The 23,931-nt window shown below is 35.4% G+C and overlaps 1 protein-coding gene across 4 annotated transcripts in view; it reads right to left on the minus strand.

Moving 5' to 3' along the window:
- The window catches only part of LOC149785889 (uncharacterized), a 243,980-nt gene that overhangs the window by 60,154 nt on the left and 159,895 nt on the right, over positions 1–23,931 (minus strand). For all 4 annotated transcript variants that reach the window (XM_089979881.1, XM_089979882.1, XM_089979883.1 and 1 more), the window contains 5 exons: positions 20,645–20,793; positions 17,808–17,922; positions 7,088–7,281; positions 5,608–5,722; positions 1,092–1,309 (listed from right to left, as the gene is read on the minus strand). In XM_089979881.1, the coding sequence (XP_089836007.1) occupies positions 1,092–1,309; positions 5,608–5,722; positions 7,088–7,281; positions 17,808–17,922; positions 20,645–20,793 (791 nt within the window). The remainder of the gene's footprint in view (positions 1–1,091; positions 1,310–5,607; positions 5,723–7,087; positions 7,282–17,807; positions 17,923–20,644; positions 20,794–23,931) is intronic.

Raw genomic sequence — 23,931 nt, forward strand, 5'->3', positions numbered from 1 at the left:
GGCTGCCATGGTTAGTCATACAGGGTGTAAGATTGGCACCATTTATGTTTAGGACCAGTAACATCATAAGAAGTCTTAGTAAAAAACCCATGTTGATATGACCATCCTTTCAAAAGGAATAGTGATTAACAAAATTTTCAAGATGGCTGCCATGGTGGCCATATTATAAGTAAAATTGGGATCAAGTTCACTTAGAACTTTCAGAAGTCTTTCAGTGAAAACCAAATGTTGATATGACCATCTATTCAGAAGGAATAGCAATAACAAGATTTTTAAGATGATTGACTGGCACCATCTTTATTTAGGACTATCTAGACATCGTAATTAGTTTAGTTATTTATCTTCATGCCAAATAAATCAGAGACATGAAATCACTCAGTTTGTTTGTTCAGCAATATTTTCCATACTACTGTCAGCCTAAATTTAATACAGTTTTGAAACTGGAGAGAACAGTGGCATGGGCAGAAATTGTCAAACTGTCTATGAGATGACCTGATATAAAGATCAATAATTAAGCTAACAACAATTACACCTTTTTTGTGTGAGGAGTGACATCTGTAATTTGAACTAATCACAGATGTGACTTTGTTTGCAAAATGCTGAAGATGGTGAGTCATATCCATCACATGTATATGTTTCTGAAAATAATCAGTCATTGACACACCTGTAATTTTTTAATTATCTTGGAACAGTTCTGTTCCTGTAACTCAATTCGATCACAGACATGACAAATGTTACCACACTGGCTCACCTCCATCACAGATGTGACAGGTTTTTACACAGCTTTGGTACTATCTTTTGACATAGTTTTCAACAGTAACTTGGTTTCATCCCAGATTTGCTAGATCTTGACACCGTTTTGTTAATGACTCATGCACATTCTAAATGGGACAGTCCTGTTACAGATGCACTGTGGCATGCCTTTGGACAGTCCTATTACTGACTCACCCCCAATACAGATGTGACAAGTCTTGGCAGTGTTCTGATATTGACTTACCCTAACCCTGTCTTGATGTGGTTTTGTTACAGATCATCAAACACCTTAAGCAAAAAAGAAGACCATGTTAGGTACAGTTCTGTTACTGACTCACCTCCATCACAGATGTGACATGTTTTGGCACAGTTCTGAGTGGCCCAATCTCTGTACTGTCCTGTGCAGGCATACATAAATTGGTCACAATTATTGATGTTGTCCTTGCAAGATCCAAGCTGAGTGGCTGTGGGATCACACATCAGTTTCTGGCAGCATCTGTCTACAGGGTTAACGACAAAATGACAGCCTTGCGGAACTGAGGCAATTCTCTCACATCTGTAATAAATATTATTTCAAACACTTTATATCTGATTAATTCATACAAACTTTTTTTGTGGTGAAGAGTGATATGAGTATCATGACGACTCTAATACAGTCTAATTTAATATTTAAAAAATGTCAGTAAAATGAATGTGCATGATTGAGTAAATTCATTCAGTTACTCATGGCCTGGTAATGTTACTCATGGCCTGGTAATGTTACTCATGGCCTGGTAATGTTACTCATGGCCTGGTAATGTTACTCATGGCCTGGTAATGTTACTCATGGCCTGGTAATGTTACTCATGGCCTGGTAATGTTACTCATGGCCTGGTAATGTTACTCATGGCCTGGTAATGTTACTAATGGCCTGGTAATGTTACTCATGGCCCACTTATACAAAATCATTGTAGAAACTTTCTATCTTGACGGTTCTTGTTATTGTTGACGCCTGGATTTTACTGGTGATCCGTCATTATAGAAACTTTCTATCTTGGACTGTTCTTGTCATTGTTGACATATGGATTTGACTGGTGCTCCATCTTCTTATATGCCATACTCCCAGACAGTGGGGGGGGGGGCTAGAGTCAAAACGTGTGTTTTGAGGTCCCAAGGGAGGTCAGTGGATGTGATGCACAAAAAAATTCATCAAAATTAGAATAAAATATATTTTCATATCATGCTATAGCAAATGACTTGAAATTCAAATCTGAATAAAAAGCAAATACAATCTGTTGTCTCTGAAGTATTTAATATACTTACAAAACAAAACATGGTACACACAGATCACCACACACATTAAATAAAAAATACACCAAGTTCTTGTCTTTAAAATCCATTGGATAATGCAATTTAGACTTAATTACATGCAGTCTTTTCTACTTTCTGCAGTTCAGTAGTAATAGCCTGCAGATCAAATCAGGGTGTGTGTGTGTGTATATATATATATATATATGTATGATGTATCAATGATATATACCACGAGATGTGTACATTTTTCATTAAAAGGAAACAATTGGGCTTACCAAGTTTCCTTTTAATGAAAAATTTATAAGAGTGGTTTATCATTGATACAGTGTACATACTGTACATATATTTTATTTATATCACATACAAATACATATATTTGCCCTTTAAGCAGAGTTAAGACTGACTACAGGCAACTGTGAATTGACCAAGTGAATGAACTCCCTACATCCCCGAGTGTGTCCACTACAAAATGTAGTTCTATGCCTTTTGTGGCTGTTCACATTCACCTTTGCATATTGATAAGTTGATTGTTTTCTTTATTAGTTTCTCTTTTTCTTCACAATGATTAAATCAATATAATACATACTTATGATTTAAACATGAAAGATAGTTTTAATGATAAAAGAAGGGCACTACAAATCCATGGTTAGCAATACCATTCACATGAACGCTAAGCCATTCAGCTACCGGCTCATGGAAACTAATGTGGAATAGAAACTAAGTGAAATGATGAACCAACAAGAGGTAATTAAAATATTTTAATATATTTACAGTTGATCTAAGTTATTATTCTGCTTTAGTAACAGTACCACCCATGAACGGCGTTTGGGGGTGGCAAGTGGGGCGACCTCCCTATTCCCCGCTCTTATATTCTCCAGTAAATTGGAGACGCTGATACAGGCCGCACTCAATGCATGCAAAGTTGCGAAGTCAACTTAGTCAACTAATGCAGTAGCATACCAGTTGAGATACCAATACTCTGGCCCCGTACGGTCATGGTCGGCCCTAGGCCCTGTGTACTCCAAACGCTGCCTCTGGTACCACTGACCATAAACTCTCTCTCTCTGGTTGGTTTGACTTTAAAACTCTCTCTCTCTTTCTCTGTTTGGCTTGACTTTTTAAAAAAATCTCTCTCTCTTATCCTTTGGTCAGTTTGACTTAACTTTTACCATTGTTCATAAGTCCAGACACATCATGGGATGATGCAAACAAAAATCATCTACGCTCATCATTTCAAATATTTTAGCCCATATCTTGCTACGATGGTCCAGAGAGAGAGAGAGAAAGAGCAGCCTTTTCTCTATCTCAAATGATTTTGCTTCATCATACTTAAAAGTTGTTTTTCTTAAAGTCACTCGCTACTACTCCAAACAGTTGTAAAATCAGTTAAAACAGATTATAAATATTACTAAAGTGACCTGAAAATCTAATATGGTCATATACTTTTTATAGACCTGTTTGCCCTTTCCTGGTTCCTTCAGTAATCCAAATCAGTCTGTTCATAGTTTTCAACTGCTGTCAGTAGGATAGTTATAAAACTAACAGTGCAACAAGAAAATAACCTACATTCAGAAATACATTTATTGTCTCTGATGACAAAATGAATAATTATCTGTTTCTTTTGTCAAGAAAAGAAATGTCTTTTCCTAACACCAGTATCACTCTACCTGTTCTAACTATATTCTTAAATAGTTTACCTTCCCTGCTGCAATTTTGCTGTCCAGAAACATTTTCTTTAAATTCCATCTTAATGAATCGGCTGTTTTCAATGGCAAGTTTAACTTGGCCAAAAACTCACTCATCATCACTTCAGCATGGATAATGTACATTTTGTCAATGTCCGCCACCGCTTTACAGAACTGATTAAGGGACTTATTTGTGGCTTTATTTTGACCCATTCCTTGTGGGATTTGCACTCAACACTTCTTTTTACATCACTGCTACCAACATGTACAACAGAAAAATCTTATTTGCACACAACACGGTGAACATAATGAACTCCTTATTTGAGTCCTAACATTTTTTTTAGTTATTCCAACACTAAATACTAACCTCTCAGTGCACCTGATAAACTTGCCTAGTATTTACTCTTGAAAATGTCTATATACTCTGAACTAAAGTCGCATTTTCCCCGTAAAACTTTGCATTACTTGTCTATTATTGATGCCTCTGACATAATTTGTAATTATATGATGTCAGTAAGTGGCAATAATGCCTGTTGGAACAGGTGTAATGACTTGCCAGGTAGAATATTCCAGAGTCTCAATGTCACCATGTGACAATAATGCCTGCTGGAACAGGTGTAAAGGCTTGCCAGGTAGAGTATTTCAGAGTCTCTATGTCAGCAAGTGGCAATAATGCCTGTTGGAACATGTGTAATGACTTGCCAGGTAGAATATTCCAGAGTCTCAATGTCAGCAAGTGGCAATAATGCCTGCTGGAACAGGTGTAATGACTCTCTGTGTATATGTGTGTGTGTGTGTGATTTGGATTTTTAACTTAGCTTTAACAATTTTTCAGTCATGTCACTACGATGTCTGCAGTGCGGCAGTTTATAGTGATGTCTAGCACAGGGGCATCATGCTGCAGACATGCAGCATGATGTCCCACCCTGTCACATTATACTGACACCAGGCTGACCAGTCCTAACATTAACCTCTGAATGCTGAGTGCCAAGCAAGGCAACTGTTAGTACCATTTTTGTAAGTCTTTGGTATGACTGGGTCGGGGATTGAACCCACGACAACACGCATCTGAGGAAGACACTCTAACCATTAGGCTACCGGAGCGGTGCTGTAATGACTGTTGTCAGGTAGAGTATTCCAGAGTCTCAAAGTCAGCATGTGGCAATAATGCCTACTGGAACAGGTGTAATGACTGTTGCCAGGTAGAGTATTCCTGAGTCTCAATGTCAGCAAGTGGCAATAATGCCTGTTGGAACAGGTGTAATGATTATTGCCAGGTAGAGCATTCCAGAGTCTTAACATCAGCAAGTGGCAATAATGCCTGCTGGAACAGGTGTAATGACTTACCTGATAGAGTATTCCAGTCTCAATGTCAGCATGTGGCAATAATGCCTGCTTGAACAGGTGTAATGACTTGCCAGGTAAAGTATTCCAGTCTCAACGTTAGCATGTGGCAATAATACCTGCTGGAACAGGTGTAATGACTGTTGCCACGTAGAGTGTTCTTGAGTATCAATGTCAGCAAGTGGCAATAATGCCTGCTGGAACAAGTGCAACGATTTGCCAAGTACAGTATTCCAGTCTCAACATCAACATGTGGCTATAATGCCTACTGTAATAATACTTATGATTATACTAAATCATTCTGCATACCCATAAATTAAAAGTAATGCACTAACCCTTTTTACTTCTGTCCATTATATTTTCTTCTAAGCTTTCTGTACATCGAAATCGCCACATAAGCATTTCCCCCTGCATACAACTACACATTATACATAAAATTCTGTACCAGTATATCATATCTTAACCTATGCACTTAACTTAATTTGTTGGACATCTGTACATTACAATTCATTTACAATTCTGTACTTGTACTCACCTTTGTGCACACCTGTACATGCCATTGGAAGCATCTACACACTCACAGCTGTAGTCACAGCCATCATCCCAGGTTTGACCCTGCTGGTATATGTGGCCCTTGTACAAACAGGCAGCTGTACAAAAAGATTTTAAAAATTGACTTGCATTAAAAACTTCAGATATGAATTACATCCTTGTATTTAAAAATCAATGCTGTGCCAAATTAATCAAAATTCCTAATAGTGCTGGATCTTAAACTTTTATTTATGAAGGGGACAGCAATAGCTACTTGAGAGTTTCTGATGCTGAGCCCCAAAAATATTACCACAGAAAAATGTGGTGAGTGACACTGATCTTTTCCTTTTGATAATAGACAAAAGAAAGCCTTCTCAAGCCATTGGCAAACTAATGATGATGTTTACTGACATATGAAACTCATCATACAAATCCACTCAATTCAGTTGACCTACCATACCTTATCTTTGACCCGTTAATTCTACAACTACCTGAAAACTGCTTTGTTCAAAGTCAATTTACTAAGTTTGATGAGAATTTTGTTATCTATATTTAATTTGCATTGTTTTGTTAGTTTTTTTTAATCCATTATATGTTAAGGGTTATGTAAAATTGTTTTTTGTAGCTGACCTTGTCCAAAATCCAGTTCTTTGTCTACCTGACAAGAATCATTGTTTTTTATTTAATTCTCTAAACAACAAAAACATAGTTTATATTTCTTTTTGAATGTTGGATAAATACTAAGATTTTTATCATAGTCTGAGTAAAGGCCATTATGTTTTTCATGTTCTTCAGTATAATTTTAGAAACAGACCTTATAATTACAACTTTGATCATTCTAGAAAATGAAGTTTTGGCCCTCATCCAGGTACTTCTTTTGTGTCTTAGTTTTATTATATAATCTTTTTTGCTGGAAAAATTATTTGTTCAGTATTTTGATCTGGATGATATTATTTAATTCAAATTATTCTCTCTGGAAATGCAAAGTGCTCTATAATATTCTTGGAAAGAGATATTAACTTGGAATTATAGTGGATTCATCCAAGAAAATTGTAGATTATATTTCTGTGATTCAACAAAATACTTTTGGCACATCATTTCTGTTCAGACCATTGGTATATTAGTGCATTCAAGACTACTGTCCACTACTGGTATAACAATGTCTTCAACATTGGAAATATTTGGAATACAACTAATTATTTAGAATATTGTTCATTAGGACTTGTGTTGGTAATTCTAGGATTATTTGGGATTTAATTTGCAATACCATACATTATTTTTATATTTTCATTTTGTATTCTAGTGGAAAAAATTATCTGCTGAATTTTACAAAACTTGTTGGTTTTTGCTCTTCTCTGTTACTTAGTTTAAGAAAATAGAGTCATAATAATTTATAGAATGAAACAATACTTGAGTGAATATGTGTGCGACATTATTACAGTCTAAAAGAAAGAAATGAAAACATCACACAGGTGATAACTTACTGGCATATCCAGTGTGAGAAATACTGTTTGAATCAATAGTCTGGGGCCGTCCATAACCTGTAATGGTGCCAAGAAATCCCTGTGACTGTCCTGTTGATCCTGTCACCTGACACTGTGGCACACGGCAACATGTTGGATCCTTGGGGTCAGGCACAAATTGGCAACCCACAGGGACATTGTCATACTTTGGACACCTGGTGGGGAAATTTACATTTAATTAACAAACCAAAAGAAATTTGTTATAATAGATGACTCTGCTTTTGTCCAAGTTCTCCACACCTTTAAAGTCATGATTAGTATGCTCTCAGAGAGAGAAGGAGTTTTTATAAATATTTTCAAATTGAGGCTTTTTTAAGATGTTAACTGGAACCTAACAATAAACTGATTCTGCCACAATTAGGGAACAGCAGAGGATCTGAAGAAGGTACAAGAACCTTTACTATCCAATGCTGAATTTTACCACTGACACATTAAAAGCTGGTAAAATCAATATAGTTTTACTTTTAAGACATTAGGAGCTGGTAAAATGCATATAGTTTTACCACTAATAAATTAATGGAGCTGGAAAAATGCATATAGTTTTGCCACTGCCATATTAATGGAGCTGGTAAAATGCATATAGTTTTACCATTGACACATTAGTGGAGCTGGTAAAATGCATATAGTTTTGCCACTGCCATATTAATGGAGCTGGTAAAATGCACACAGTTTTACCACTGCCATATTAATAAAGTTGGTAAAATGCACTTAGTTTTGCCACTGCCATATTAATGGAGCTGGTAAAATGCATATAGTTTTACCATTAACACATTAATGGAGCTGGTAAAATACACATAGTTTTACCACTGCCATATTAATAAAGCTGGTAAAATACATATAGTTTTACAATTGCCATATTAATGGAGCTGGTAAAATGCATATAGTTTTCCCATTAACACCATAATGGAGCTGGTAAAATACACATAGTTTTACCAATGCCATATTAATAAAGCTGGTAAAATACACATAGTTTTACCACTGCCATATTAATGGAGCTGGTAAAATGCATATAGTTTTCCCATTAACACAATAATGGAGCTGGTAAAATACACATAGTTTTACCACTGCCCTATTAATGGAGCTGGTAAAATGCATAGAGAAAAATAGCAGAAATATCATAGATGTCCTCAAAACTGTTATTCTATAAAATAGTTGTAAATTTTGTCCAAAAACATAGCTGAAAATGTTATTTTGCTGTGGTGCTCTGTAAAAGAGAGTTAGGCGGTAACAACTGCATCAATGTTTTTGACAGTATTTCATGTTTGTGTTTCATGCAAATTTCAATATTCAACATATTGGAAGGAGTGTTAAATTTGCAGAGGTGTTAGACATATATTTTATGTTAGACATACATTTTATGTTAGACATACATTTCATGCCGCCAAAGTGACTAATTCAAAGATGCATAAACATGACAGTTTTTCTATAGACTTACATGCTTGAAAATAACAGTAACAGACACCTAATTTTTATCCTGGTGGTGTCACTTCAATCATGCAATTTTATAAAAAAAATAGCATCTTCTGTGTAGGTATACAAACCAATAAGCATACACACATACATGAGTTAATTTATGCACATAAACATATACACACAAAACACACATCTGCATATGCACCCTAGGTATGTTAGGGGCCCCGAGTGGCCGAGTGGTCTAAAGCGCTCTTCGTTACGGATCACTGCCATCTCACCTCTGTCTGCGGCGGTTCGAGTCTAAGATTCAGCCAATGTGGGCATGTGAGAAAGCTTGCCAGTAGCTTCTCGTGGGTCGGTGGTTCTTTCCGGGGTTTTCTGGGTTCTTCCTCCACCATTAATACTGGCCGCCATGTATAGCCTATCGTGCTGAAAAATGGCGTTAAACCCCACAACAACAACAACAACCCTAGGTATGTTAAATCTGTAAAATGTAGACCTTCATTGCATTCCTATACCTGTTAGATCTGTCAAATGAAGACCTAGAGTGCATTAATTTACCTGTTGGATCTGTCAAATGAAGACCTTGATTGTGTTCCTACACCTGTTAGATCTGTCAAATGAAGACCTTGATTATGTTCCTACACCTGTTAGATCTGTCAAATGAAGACCTTGATTGTGTTCCTATACCTGTTAGATCTGTCAAATGAAGACCTTGATTGTTTTCCTATACCTGTTTACTTGCTGCCAAGTGAATTAGGTCCAAGAATTCAAACTGAAGACCTATATTGTTCCATATGGATATATATTGTATGTAATGTGATAATAGACCTAAAGGCAAACTGACAGGTCCATGTTTAAACCCAGACGATTTAATGCAACCAATACAGAAGAACAGCCTCAATCATCTCAGTGGAAAAATATGGAAAAAATCTTCAGTTAGCAAATTTGCACAGCTTTTTGTACAATAACATGTCTAAATTAATAATCTGCTTGCACATGTGTTATTTTTCCCACTGAATTCCTGGAATTAAGTGCTAAAACAGTGAAGAGTTAGGCTGTCCACAATTTCCATCTGCATTACTTCCCTTGACTTAGCTCAGTTAAATGTTATGTGTGACATGATTCTAGAATGAAGCAAACATCTATTATTGAAAATGTGCATTGATGTACCAGTCATTTCAAGCTAAAATAATTGGGGTGGGCTGGCAGGTATTGCTTGTTCTAAATTCAGGCATATTTTAAATGAATTGTCACAGAATTAGGCAAAGAAATAACTTGGTTTTGCCTTAGAACTATTTGACTATTTCTTGTTGTACATGCTTACAATGTTATCTAGGGTGAATACGTGTTTTTCCAGGTAAGCAACTGTATTAACATGTACCTGATCAAAAATTAATTGTGACGAAATAACATTACTAACATGATATGCACGGATATTTTACCCTGACTTTTGCTCATTCTCCTATGGATTTAAGTAAGATCAATTTCTAAAACCGACACTGGTCCTTTTGGATCACGTCAAGGAGTGTACACTCTCCATTGTTCTCCAGCCATAGGGGCAAGTGTTAAATTTACATTTCATTTGATATGCGAAGCTTATATGGTTTGTAATGTTTTATCGCGTAATAATGCATTTATTACAACGCAGATTTGAACTTTGAATTACAAGTCACTATTAGAGGTTAAAGTATTATCATACATCTAGAGATTATACAGACACTATTATTATGACCAATTTGGTTTTATTGTAGCTGATTGTATCTGTCGTTGTGATTGTGTCTGTCGCTGTGATTATGTCTGTCACTGTGATTGTGGCCATGATTCTGATTGTGTCTGTCGCTGTGATTGTGACTGTCACTGTGATTGTGACTGTGAATATGACTGAAGCTGTCTGAAGCTGTCTATAGTTGTTTAGAGCTGTCTGGAGTTTCCAGAGTATTTAAGGCTGTGTGCTGTTGATACATATGTACGTATGTCTGTGCCATGGACATAGACATAGCAAATTAAAAAGGGTGCTGTATGCTGTCTGTACATGTGTATACGCATGACTGTACATGTGGTTGATCCATAACGGGTGCGAGCGGCCGATAAGAGTGTGGGCCAACCCAAGTAATCGTGCAACTGTACAAGGGGTCTAGAAGCATACATTTGGTTCAATTGTTATTCCAATTGCATTTTTATGTTCATAAGATTATTTTGAATCTTAGTTGTGTTCATAAGATTATTTTGAATCTTAGTTGTGTTCACAAGATTATTTTGAATCTTAATAGAGTCCATATTCGAGATTATGTGAATCTCTCTTATAGTGTAAAATACTGTTTGAAGTGTATCTGCAGTCCATGAGGTTTCTTGGTTCTGTACTTCATATTGATTTAATATTTTGGTTTATTTTCAATGTGTGAATGTTGTGTAGAGTGATCTGAGTCAATTGTATGTTGAGAGTGTGAGAGAATCATTGTATTTTTACATCATATATTTTTCTTTATTAATTCATTTCATAAATTTCCATCTTTCTCACATTGTGTTTGTCTTATTCATTTAGTCCAAAAACCCACTCGGTTTCTATTCTGTGACATGACTGAACCATCCATAATCCTTATAAACTCTTAAGACAGATTTCTTCAACAACTTTGCTTTGAGATGATAATAGGGAAAATGGACAAAGAAACAAAAAGTAAAGTAGTCTACTTTCATTACGTACAGAAATTAAAACTGAAAGCATGTTTCATTTTTAATTCTAACCTTTGTTGTACTGCAAAAGTGCTGTTCCAGTACAATATACTTGAACATTATGTGAAGTAGAATCTGTGTAGGCAGTTTAGAATTTTGCAGGGGTTTCTCATGAACCCTTTGTGTTGTCAGAATCCCCTGGCATGTACTTTTAAGAAGAAAAAATGACTTCCCTGGGTATAATGTGTATTTGAATGAAACAGCTCTAAACAAGTAGAAATAAATGCAGCAAATATCAAAAAAATCATGATGAAAAATTATACTATGAGAAAAGATGGTACCATCTAAAGGAAGAGGCATCATGTTTACCATCTCATTTAATGCAATGTATTCTAAAAGAGTTGTTGGCATATATAGTTCTGACCAAAACTAGGTATACTTAATTTCTCTTTGTGACTTATATGACATAAAGGTGAGAAAATGTAAGTAAATGCTTATTAACAATCCAGGATCGCATTATTGCAATGGAATGTATGTTTTTAAAAAAAATATAATTCTTCACTTCTTCAATTTTGCCATTTAACTTCATTTAAGTGGAGGGGTGGGGGAAGGATGCCACTGATAACTATTCTGATGTAGGTGTAGCATTAGTAATTACAGGTCTTAAATTTACATAGGATTACTCTCAGGACATATCCTATTGCAACTACCTTATGATATAATCTCCATTTGAGTGAGTTAATTGTTCTCCTGGTATGCCACTTTCATGCACACATCTGGGGAGATAATTCCTGCTTCAACTTGAGTTAGGGTAACACTTTTTAACACATTTACCTCTAGCAAAGACTTTACCGGTCAGGAGGTAGTAGCCTACTGCCGAGCTCTGTAGCGACATGGTCATGCATGATACATTAAAGTGGGTGGTATTATAGAAAGGTAGACAGATGTAGCTCTACAATGATACCAAATAATCTGGAATATCTAGTTGCACTACAAAATACAGATAGAAAAACCTCATTTTTTGGACCCGACTTTTTTTAAATGCAAAATTCGCTCGTGGTCAGAATCCCATTTTGTGTTCGGATTTTAGACTTTTTGGTCTCAGATCTAAGGCAAACCAGTATGAACTGCAAACAGATAGATGAGCCTTTGCAAAAAGTAGAATAAGATGGGCATTTGGAATAAAGAGTGATCTCCATACAAAAATAATGGCTCCGTTTAGCAAAAAAAATAAAGAAAAAATAAAATTAAAAGTCCAACTTTTACCCTTCTGCTCATGTGCGAGTCAAATAGCCAATGAAAAATGATGTTTCTAACACAACTAGGCAGTATGTTATTTAAAGATGATCGGGGATTTGGTGTTTTTGAGTCTATTCAGAAATAGCTTTCAAAATGTGTTTCCTACTCGATTTTCAGGCAAAAATGGCAAAAAGCTCCAGGGGTTAATGTGTTAAATGCAGCAGTAGATAAGACTATGCAATATAGTCTAATGAAAATTTAAATTGGGCTTTTCAGGTGCAAAAGGATTAAAATTAAGTGTAAACAGAAAGCTCTATATTTAATATTAAAAATTATCAGGTTGAGCACTATTTAGAAAGGCATAACATCTGCCACATTCTGTTTACATAAACAACTAACTGGGAATATCAAAAGACAAGATAAAATACAAAATGACATAGGATAAATTTTAACATGACATAATATATAAAATAACATGACATACCATACAGCATAAGATATGACATGCCATTCCATATCTTAAAACATAGAACATACAAAAGAACACATTGTAACATAATATAACATATAACATAAATGACCTACCATATAACATAAAATGACATAACATATAACATACCATAAAACAACATATCACATAGCATAACACATGACACGAAATATCAAATAGCACAGCATGTAACATGTCATGACATATCATATACAGTACTGGATTTACCATTGTGCTTAGGTGTGCTTAAGCACAGGGCCCCGTTGGCCAGGGGGCCCATCTTCCTGGCAAAAAAAAATTTTACAATGAATTTTTCAAATGTTTTTCAAAAGTCAAAATGTTCTAAACAGCCTGAGTATGTATGCCTGACTGCCTGTGTAGGCCTACCAGGCCTACCTCTTTCAGGGCCCTGAGTATGTATGCCTACCTACCTGTGTAGGCCTACCGGGCCTACCTCTTTCAGGGCCCAGAGTATGTATGCCTGACTCTCTGTGTAGGCCTACCGGGCCTACCTCTTTCAGGGCCCTGAGTATGTATGCCTGACTACCTGTGTAGGCCTACCAGGCCTACCTCTTTCAGGGCCCAAGTAAGGGACCTCATAACTTAACTAGCACAGGGCCTTATTTGTCCTAAATCCAGCACTGATCATATAACATAGAGTATAACATACCATATAACATAACATGACATACCAACCAGCACAACATACCACGCTATACCATATAACTTGCCTGCCATAATATATATGCCATGATACACCCTATAACATACATCATAATATATAACATGCCAGGTAATATTATATAACATAACATAAAACATGCTATGACATAACATAAATATGAAAAATACAAACAGTATTATACCCAAGTAAATAAATACTAAATCTGCATCAGAACAATCATTGGTGACAAATTTTTACATCTTGAGCCCCATGGTATCTTTTTAAAACAAACATATAATTACAAAAATACACAAATGTCAGTCTGTGTTTATTATCCCTATTGAACTTTATGCATATTATTGAGATATTTCTTTTGAAAAAAAATCATTCTTAAAAAATTCTAGAGTAAAACTGCATTTTAATTCCAGGACCTGTAAAATAAACAAAATTGAAATAGCCGGTACTTTTGTATATATAATTTGGTTCTTCATCAGTGCTGGTTACAAAAAGGGGAATTTGACCTCAAAATATAAATATATACTTTTGGTTAGAAAGTTGATTCAATCATTGCTAAATTGATCCTAAAACAAGATGTTTTTTTATAAAAAAAACACAGTACTGTTGTTAACTTTGTTGCAGCATTACTTTTAAATAAATTACCCACTGATAGTAACACTTGGGATGATGTGACCCATTTGAAAATTTGTTTGTTTATTTAAAACCGATACACCGCTCCCTCGATAACTCGCGCCCAGATAAATCACGATCCCGCTTATAATGCGGTGTCCGTCTTGGCTCCCGATTTTTTCCAAAGAAAATGTATTTAAAATATCTTTAAAATATGCTGAACATGAAAAAATTACGACAAGAATTGATAAATGAAACCTTGATACATTAATGGTTTTATCATCGAAAATGGTGATTAATGCCCATAAAAATATAATCCATATTTTGAAATTTGCAAGTTCTAAAGAAGAATTAATTTCAGAGATCTCGAAAACGCTTAATTTTTGATCTGGGACACAGAAAATCACTGAGGCGGGAGTCCTCCGTACGCATGTAATAGGTGCGTGGGAAAATTCACAGATTTGCCGGTCCTGTTTCAGCCATCTGCTTTGTGGGAAAATGTGTTGATCAGTTAACTGTGCTGATATTTACAATGACAGAATTCAGTGACTGAAAGACTCTTTGATGTACTGTTGCCATTTTATATGAGTACATTAAAAAAAAAAAAAAGAACATGATGCAACAGCTAGGTTTTGACTAGCGGCCGAGTGAGAAAATGTACTGATATTTAGTGATTGACTTCAGAGGCAGAAAGACCCAGTTTTAAAATCCTAGCGAGACCTCTGTTTAAAGATATCATATATTATGTAAGTTTTTATGATAAATAGTTGTCAGTATACTGTAAATAAACAGTCTGGTGAACTAGCGATCAATGAAAACTTCTGGTAAATGCTAACAGGTGGCAACAGAGAATGAAATAAACACCAATTAAACGTCTTCCTGTGTGAAAGTCACGTTCTAATCCTTTAATTCCGTTTCAGTGTAAACATTATAATCACAACATATTCTGTTCATTGAAAACATGAAAAGAGTCAATCGACCGTCACATTGAAACCCGTGAGTACTTCTGTGAGAACCTAATTGCATGTACATGCCGGCTTTGTTTTGATCAACAACTTGGGGAAATGTTTGTTGCATTAAAAAAAAAAACGATTACAAGAGACCTTGGGTGCTGGATTAAGGGTCTTGGAGCTGCCTTTGACGTAAAGCAAAACAGTAACAGAGACAACGACGATGATAGTGACTTCAAATGTTTCAGTAAAACTGATGTCATTAATGCCGAGGCTGTTTAGGAGAAATTCGTACAGACTCATGGTCCTGAGATGGGCGTTTCTCTTGATGATATGGAGGAGTGGATTTGTGCTGACAATGATTGCCCCACAGCCGAATACATGTCAGATGGAACTATAATTATTTCTATAGCGAACAAATTTGCAGCAGAAGACGATTCTAACTGGAGTAACACAAGTGTTGAAAGTGATGCAGACACAGATGTTGCACCCCCCACCCCTCTGTTCAGGAAGCAATCAAATATTTTGATATTGCCATAAGGTGGCTGGAGAGCCAAAATGTTGACTATGTAAAGCTCATGCAGTTGAGAAATCTGAGGGATTTTGCTTGGTGGCAGAGAAACCAAGGAGTAACACACACACAAAAAAATAACTGATTTTTTCAAAAAGTGAATTGATATTTGTCAAGCGTGGCACAAACGGCAAGTATTAACTTGTTCTAATTTATGTTGTTTTAAATTTGTAGACCAATTAAATACGTCTGTACTGATTAACCCTTGTTTTTTTTGTTTTCCATTTTACTCCTTTCACATTCAAAATATTTATCTATCTATCATTCGATCGACACTGTTTCTCGAAAAGAGTCGATCTTTTGTATATAAAAAAACGTCTAATTTGGATCAAACAATAAAACTAGAATGTATCCAATTCAACATAAAAATTAGTGACGTAGTACACAATGTGTGAAGTGGTACACATGTTAAGCAAATGGAAACCATGTGGAATAATGTTTTCGATGAACGCCTCAATATACTGTAATTTATCCTGAAATTAATGTTGTCTTATGAGGAAATAATAAAGTACACCGTTATGAAGAGATATTTATTAACAGTTAATCTCAGCACAATTATAAAGTGAGTATTCAACAGTATAATCTGCCTACCCCCCCCCTTATTTCTCCGTTATGTCGTCAATCACTTTATTGGTTTTGGGCTTATTTTATAGGTCCCTCGATAACTCGCGCTTCACTTATAGTGCGGTCGATGTTTCTGGACCCCGATGTGCACGAGTTATCGAGGGAGTCGTGTATATGTTATTTCTTTGGTCTGAAGGATAGAATACTTTAAACGAATTGAACATACAACATTTTTTAAAAATGAATTGATATTATTTAACAGTTACAATACAAATTTGATGAGATGTAGTCCCAAGTGTTTATTTACCACAAACACTTTTGTTGGGTAGACATAGTGATTTCAAAGACAAAACAAAGTAGTTATAAATGATGTAATATAAAATTATGTGCACGCTTAAAAAATGTAACCTCATGTAAATTGTGACCACGATGTACCCAGCACACCATTGTCACTAAAGAATCTTCATTGTTCAGAATGAAATCTAGTTATGGAAACCATGTCACTGTTTCAAATTTTGTTTTTCTTTCATGATATTCAAAGATTTGTTGAAACATCCATGACACTCTGACTCCAAAACAATTCATTGTTATCAGTAAATATATTATATGCATCATGAAAATTACACTTTCAGAAAACTGAAACTTTAGTTATAAGTTATTAGTAGATTTGTCCTAAACTGGTGAAAAACACTCATTTGCTGGTTCAAATTAGCAAGGAATGCTTGGGACAGCCATGACACAGCATGTCCTGAAGAAAACCATAACTTCATTAAAACCATATTACACTTTCTCCATATATTCCACGTGAAGTTTGCTGAAAGTGTCCAGTTTAAAGCTCTCTAAATAGACACCACTAATAATTTTGGTTAAACAAAATGTCCTTCCATAAGCACATGCAACCTGTATTTTGCCTGAGTTTTTTTTCTCCCTTTCTCAGTGCCATTTTGGTGTGACAATTATTGAATTATGGCTATTAATTGCTGAAATTTTTTTGAATGATTTCTAAGTTTTCACTCTTCTTTGATGGGTTCTTATTTTTTTTACAAATAAATTTCCACAACCACCCCTGATTGTGACCAGCACTGAAGCAATCTGCAATTCAAGTTAAAAATATTAACATTTTCTTGAATATCATGAATTTGCACTTTTTGTAGAATGAAATGTTCATTGTACATAAAATTAAAGGGTACAGACATAGCAGTAATCAAGTAAATGTTTGATAAAGCCAGTCAAGTTACCATTAATCTAATGTAATAAAGGTCATATTTTGGACCTGTCCTACCATTACACTCATAATAATTACTACTAATCTAATGTAATAAAGGTCATATTTTGTACCTGCCTTGCCAATACACTTGTAATAATTACTATTAATCTAACGCAATATTAATCTAATGTAAAAAAGGTCATATTTTTGGACCTGATCTGTCAGTACACTGGTATTAATTACTATTAATCTAATGTAACAAAGGTCATATTTTGGACCTGACCTGTCAGTACACTGGTAATAGTGATGAGTAGCATCTTCACAGCGGCATTTCAAGCTACAGCCATCCTCCCATTCCTCTCCTTGATGATAATAAGCACCCTTGTACACACAGTAGTCTGAAGTAAATATATAAATATACAGTTAAAACTCAATCTTCACAAATGAGACTTCAAGCTATAGCCATGTCCCCATTCCTCCCCTTGGTAACAATAGGCACCATCATACACACAGTAGTCTGAAATGAGATTCACCTCAAAATTTACACATATGCTAAAGAAACAGCTTTGCCTGAAAGACAGACCAACTGATGGGAACATGACAAAGGTCCCTGCCTGCTACAATTTGCACTGCAGACATTCAACATAGGAACTCTGTGGAAAGAAATAGAGTATATCCAAAAATAGTGGGACATAGATCTGCAAAATTATGATGGAAAATTTTGGCAATTGAACTTGTGCAAGAGTTTAACAATTTAAAGGTGCACATAAAATTGGCTTGAATTCCTGGATGATCCTGTTGCAAACACCCAAGTTGGAAAAAATGGGATTAATGAATAACTTTACTGGAACAGTTTCATTGGAAGTAGACATCTGAGATGTCACCAAATAAAACTGCTCACCAAATTTGTTGAAAACAAGATGGTGTGGAAAGCTGGAAACCAAACCATTCCAGATCTGAAACTGCAAGTCTAACTCAAATGCATCAACCATTGGTAAAGTTAAGTCAAAGTCACATCAATGTATAACTGCATGCCAAATTTGGTAGAAATCAAACAATCTGTAGTAAAGTTAAACTGTAGAAACCATGTAAGAAGGAGTAATCAAGGGCCATAACTCCTGTAAATGAACTTGTGTAATGCTGGAAATCAAATTCATTCAAAGCAAAATAAATATGAAGCTGCACATCACATTAGGCTGAAATCCAACAAATTGTGATAGAATTTTACTATGAAAATGAAAGTCAGGAGATGGGGCAATCAGGAGTTGTAATCTGAAAATGAAAGTCAGGAGATGGGGCAATCAGGAGTTGTAATCTGAAAATGAAAGTCAGGAGATGGGGCACTCAGGGGTTGAAATCTGAAAATGAAAGTCAGGAGATGGGGCAATCAGGAGTTGTAATCTGAAAATGAAAGTCAGGAGATGGGGCACTCAGGGGTTGTAATCTGAAAATGAAAGTCAGGAGATGGGGCAATCAGGAGTTGTAATCTGAAACTCATTCATGGTCTCATCAATTTACAGTTGCAAACCAAAGTTTAATCACGTCCAACTATTCCCAGTAAATTTTTCTTGCAGCATTTAAATGTTGAAGGATGGTCCTCTGGACAGATAGACAACAATGTACCTATTGAACTCTACCAATGTGATCTTGCAGGCCCTAATTATAGCAATCATCAAATATTTAAACAATCCTGTAAAATTTACTCTAAAAATGTGTCAGTTCTTTATACTGAAAACAATGAAAATATCCCACTTAAAAACCTGGAAAGCTTTTTTTTTTCATCAAATTTCTTCTTACACACTTGATCTGTTCACACAGCATTCTTGAATAGCACATCCAAGTTGAACAACTCAGTTCTTACTGATGTCTGTACTTCAATATTCTTTGATGCACCAAATTAAATTTGTGTAAATCCCAATTTATTCTGAATTCCAGTCACACAGTAAATCTATCAAATATAATAGAAAGCATAAAAGGCAGGTTTGCCATTAATACAAAAGTGCATTTGTGTTTTGTTTTTAGCAATGGGGTTTTTATATGGCATGTAAATATGTCCAAGCCTGATAGGATTGTTGCCTCTGTATGCCATACCAAACACTTCTATCAACTTGGAACAAAACATCCATACTACACTATTCTGAACATGCACCAAATGGTATGAACAGCATGGATGTGCTGGCAGATCTGGTTCTATGCTAACTGTTTTAAACTGTCATTACAACAGTCTAAACAGGGTGTGCTAGCAGATCTGGTTCTACACTCTCTGGTTAAAACTGTTAGTACAACCAAACAGTGTTGACAGGATGTGCTGGCAGATCTGGTTCTACACTGACTTGTTTAGACTGTCAGTACAACTAACAGTGTAGACAGGATGTGCAGGCAGATCTGGTTCTACACTGACTTGTTAAAACTGTCAGTACAACCAACAATGTATACAGGATGTGCTGGTAGATCTGGTTCTACACTGACTTGTTAAAACTGTCAGTACAACAGTCTAAACAGGGTGTGCTGGCAGATTTGGTTCTACACCATCTGGTTTAAACTTTACATACAACTAACAGTGTAGACAGGATGTGCTGGCAGATCTGGTTTTGCACTGTCTGGTTTAAACTGTACATACTGCCAACAGTATAGACAGGATGTGCTGGCAGATCTGGTTCTACACTGTCTGGTTTAAACTGTATATACTGACAACAGTATAGACAGGATGTGCTGGCAGATCTTGTTCTACACTGTCTGGTTTAAACTGTACATACTGACAACAGTATAGACAGGATGTGCTGGCAGATCTTGTTCTACACTGTCTGGTTTAAACTTTACATACTGCCAACAGTATAGACAGATGTGCTGGCAGATCTGGTTCTACACTGTCTGGTTTAAACTGTACATAGTGACAACAGTATAGACAGGATATGCTGGCAGATCTGGTTCTGCACTGTCTGGTTTAAACTTTACATACTGACAACAGTATAGACAGGATGTGCTGGCAGATCTGGTTCTACACTGTCTGGTTTAAACTGCAAGTAAAATAAACAGTGCAGGCCCTGATCTACAGACAGATTATTTAATTTCTTTTATAAAATCAGAGTGCAAAAGATAAAGTTCAGTTTTGCTGTCTACCTGTCCCAGCTAAAGGTGTGGTCTGGATGAACAATGGAGCCAGTGTAGTGATCTGTTGGGTATTATCACATGAAATTGTCTTGCAGCAGGAATCCAAGGAGTCTGTTTTGAGTTGACACTGCATTGGAATATTCATGTAGGAAGGGCATCTGGAAACAAAGTTGGTAACATTAATAATACAAATACATTCACATATTCATACAACTGATTTAGTCTGTGACCACGTATGAAGGTCAACATTCGCATATTGATATAATTGATTTAGTCTGTGACCATGTATGTAAGGAAACATTCACATATTCATACAGCTGATTTAGTCTGTGACCATGCATGAAGGGAAACATTCAAATAGCATTATCCAATTAAGCAAATACAGTACAATATATCTGTTCCAAAAACTGCATATTGATTGAATACTAATTGCTGCTCTGGATAATTAAAAATAGGTGGCAAAACATAAAGCCTTGAATTTGGTTTAGTGAAAAGCTGTGATAATCCACTTCTAGACAATCAATAATCCATATCTATAATCCACACCTAGACAATTTGTAATCCACATCTAGACAATCAGCAATCCAAATCTAGACAATGTTCTGCTGTACTGGTGTACACTAGGGTTTCCAAATTATTTTTTTCTTTACAAAAGCAATCTTGAATATATTTTCTATATTCACAGATGCGTCTTAGATGTTTGGACCAAAGCACTTTTATCCAAAACATTCTTTTCCACCAAACACTGGGCCAAAATATATTTTATTTCTTGCATCATTAAAGCTTTTGCCTCAGAAAGATCATATTTTCTGGCAAATTAGAGCAATTCACATTTTTTCAAGAAATCTAACTGTTCCTGGGTAGGATTTGAAATAAAGATCTCCACTTCTGATGACATTGTAAAAAAGCTTGTTGATTTCACTAAAGATTTCTAAAATGTAAAATAATGCTAGGGACTTCAAAAATTCCAAAACTAGGGAAAAATTTAAATTTCAAAAACAAAATTTTCTGAAATATTTTAGCAAAATTCGTATCCCAACAATGAGCACCCAAATTCCTGTTACAAGTCTATGTTCTTAAAATAAGTAACAAAAAAGAGTGATGACAACAAGCTTTGTAAAATTTAACAAATAATTTATTTCCCTAGAATACAAAGTGAAAAATGAAAAAAAAGAACTTACACTATTGCAAATTAAATCCAAAATTGTAATCCAAGAATTAAAACACAAGTCCTATTAATGAAAAGTTCTAAATGAATCTCAGTTCAAATCCTGATGAAATTCAAGATGGAAGCCAATGACATCTGTAACAACCTACAAAGTGCAGATATGTCAACGGTCTTTTGTTGAATCAAAGAAATATTATTCCAGGTTTGAATTCAGTATAAATTCCAATGAATATCTTTGTCCAAGAATTATCAAAGCACTTTTTTATTTCCAGGGAAAACAATCACTTGAATTCAAAAATTTGAAGAACAATAAAATTCAGCCTAAAATAGTCACAACATAACACAACTTAATGTGTCAAATGTTTTAAGCCCAACTGACAATCCTGGATGAGGGTCAAAAGTTTATTCTTCTGAAAAAAATAGAAGTTTGTTACCAACTGGCACATGATAAAATATCATGTAGACCAGATATGACGTTGACTCAACTTAATGATTCTTACTCTGAGAAAGATTTTTTTTTAAAAAGTTGTTTACCAGAACTGTCACTGATGTTAGAACAAGGTAAGTAACTAGATACAATGTTTCATTTCCCATAGAGGATAATGAAGCTATTATTAGTTGGTTACATCAATAAATAAAAAAGATTTTAATAAGGTCAATCAGGTCAAACAGAACTGAACTCAATTATGGACAAGGTCAAGTCCAGTAAACAATGTTACATTACAATATCATGTAATAGAATTTAAAACAAATTAAAACTAACAGACAAACAATTAACTTAAATATATATAATAAATGTCATGGAATAATCATGGAATGTGCATGAATATGCCTGGCATTTGCATGTAATAAGCCTAGAATGTGCATGGAATAAGCTTGGAATTTGCATGGAATAAGTCTGGAATGTCATGAAATAAGCTTGGGATGTGCAGGGAATAAGCATGGAATGATAAGCCTGGAATATGCATGGAATAAGCTTGGAATTTGCATGGAATAAGTCTGGAATAAGCATGGAATGATAAGCCTGGAATATGCATGGAATAAGCTTGGAATTTGCATGGAATAAGTCTGGAATGTCATGGAATAAGCTTGGGATGTCATTAAATAAGCCTGGAATTTGGATGGAATAAGTCTGGAATGTCATGGAATAAACTTGGAATTCATGAAATAAGCCTGGAATTTGGATGGAATAAGTCTGGAATGTCATGGAATAAGCCTGGAATGTCATGAAATAAGCCTGGAATTTGGATGGAATATGTCTGGAATGTCATGGAATAAGCCTGGAATGTCATGAAATAAGCCTGGAATTTAGATGGAATATGTCTGGAATGTCATGGAATAAGCCTGGAATGTCATGAAATAAGCCTGGAATCTGGATAGAATAAGTCTGGAATGTCGTGGAATAAGCCTGGAATGTCATGAAATAAGCCTGGAATCTGGATGGAATATGTCTGGAATGTCATGGAATAAGCCTGGAATTTGGATGGAATAAGTCTGGAATGTCATGGAATAAGTCTGGAATGTCATGGAATAAGCCTGGAATGTCATGAAATAAGCCTGGAATTTGGATGGAATAAGTCTGGAATGTCATGGAATAAGCCTGGAATGTCATGGAATAAGTTCTGATCTAAGCTCAGTCACAAACAAATCCATAGAGTCAAATAATACGACCATTTTTAAATTTCTAATCCCAGACATCTTCCACAAATATAAAAACCAAGCCCCAGAACAATTTCTGGACATGTGCCCACGATAATCATTTTCAGACAAATCCCAAACACAAAATAAAAACTGCCATGAGAAAGTTATTTGTAAAGAGAACAATTACATGGTATGAATGGATTACAGAATTGATCCATGTCACCTGAAGTAAGCAAATTGCAACAATGTTATGATACGAATGGATTACTCGATCTATCCATGTCACTTGAAGTAAACATACTGCAAAATACCTTAAGCCAGCAAATTGCTATTACTGGTTAAAGTTTAGTGTATTAATTATTAATTTCAGTTTAATGGACTTCATTTGCATTCTGGCTGGGACTCTGGCAAACTGTGACAGAATATTTGCCACAAATCATTTGTCATGGGCACACATTCTGGCTAATCAATAGTCAGAAAGATGCCA

This window comes from Sinohyriopsis cumingii, chromosome 13 (assembly GCF_028554795.1).
Source record: "Sinohyriopsis cumingii isolate HCF-2022 chromosome 13, ASM2855479v2, whole genome shotgun sequence".
NCBI classification, from domain to species: Eukaryota; Metazoa; Mollusca; class Bivalvia; order Unionida; family Unionidae; genus Sinohyriopsis; species Sinohyriopsis cumingii.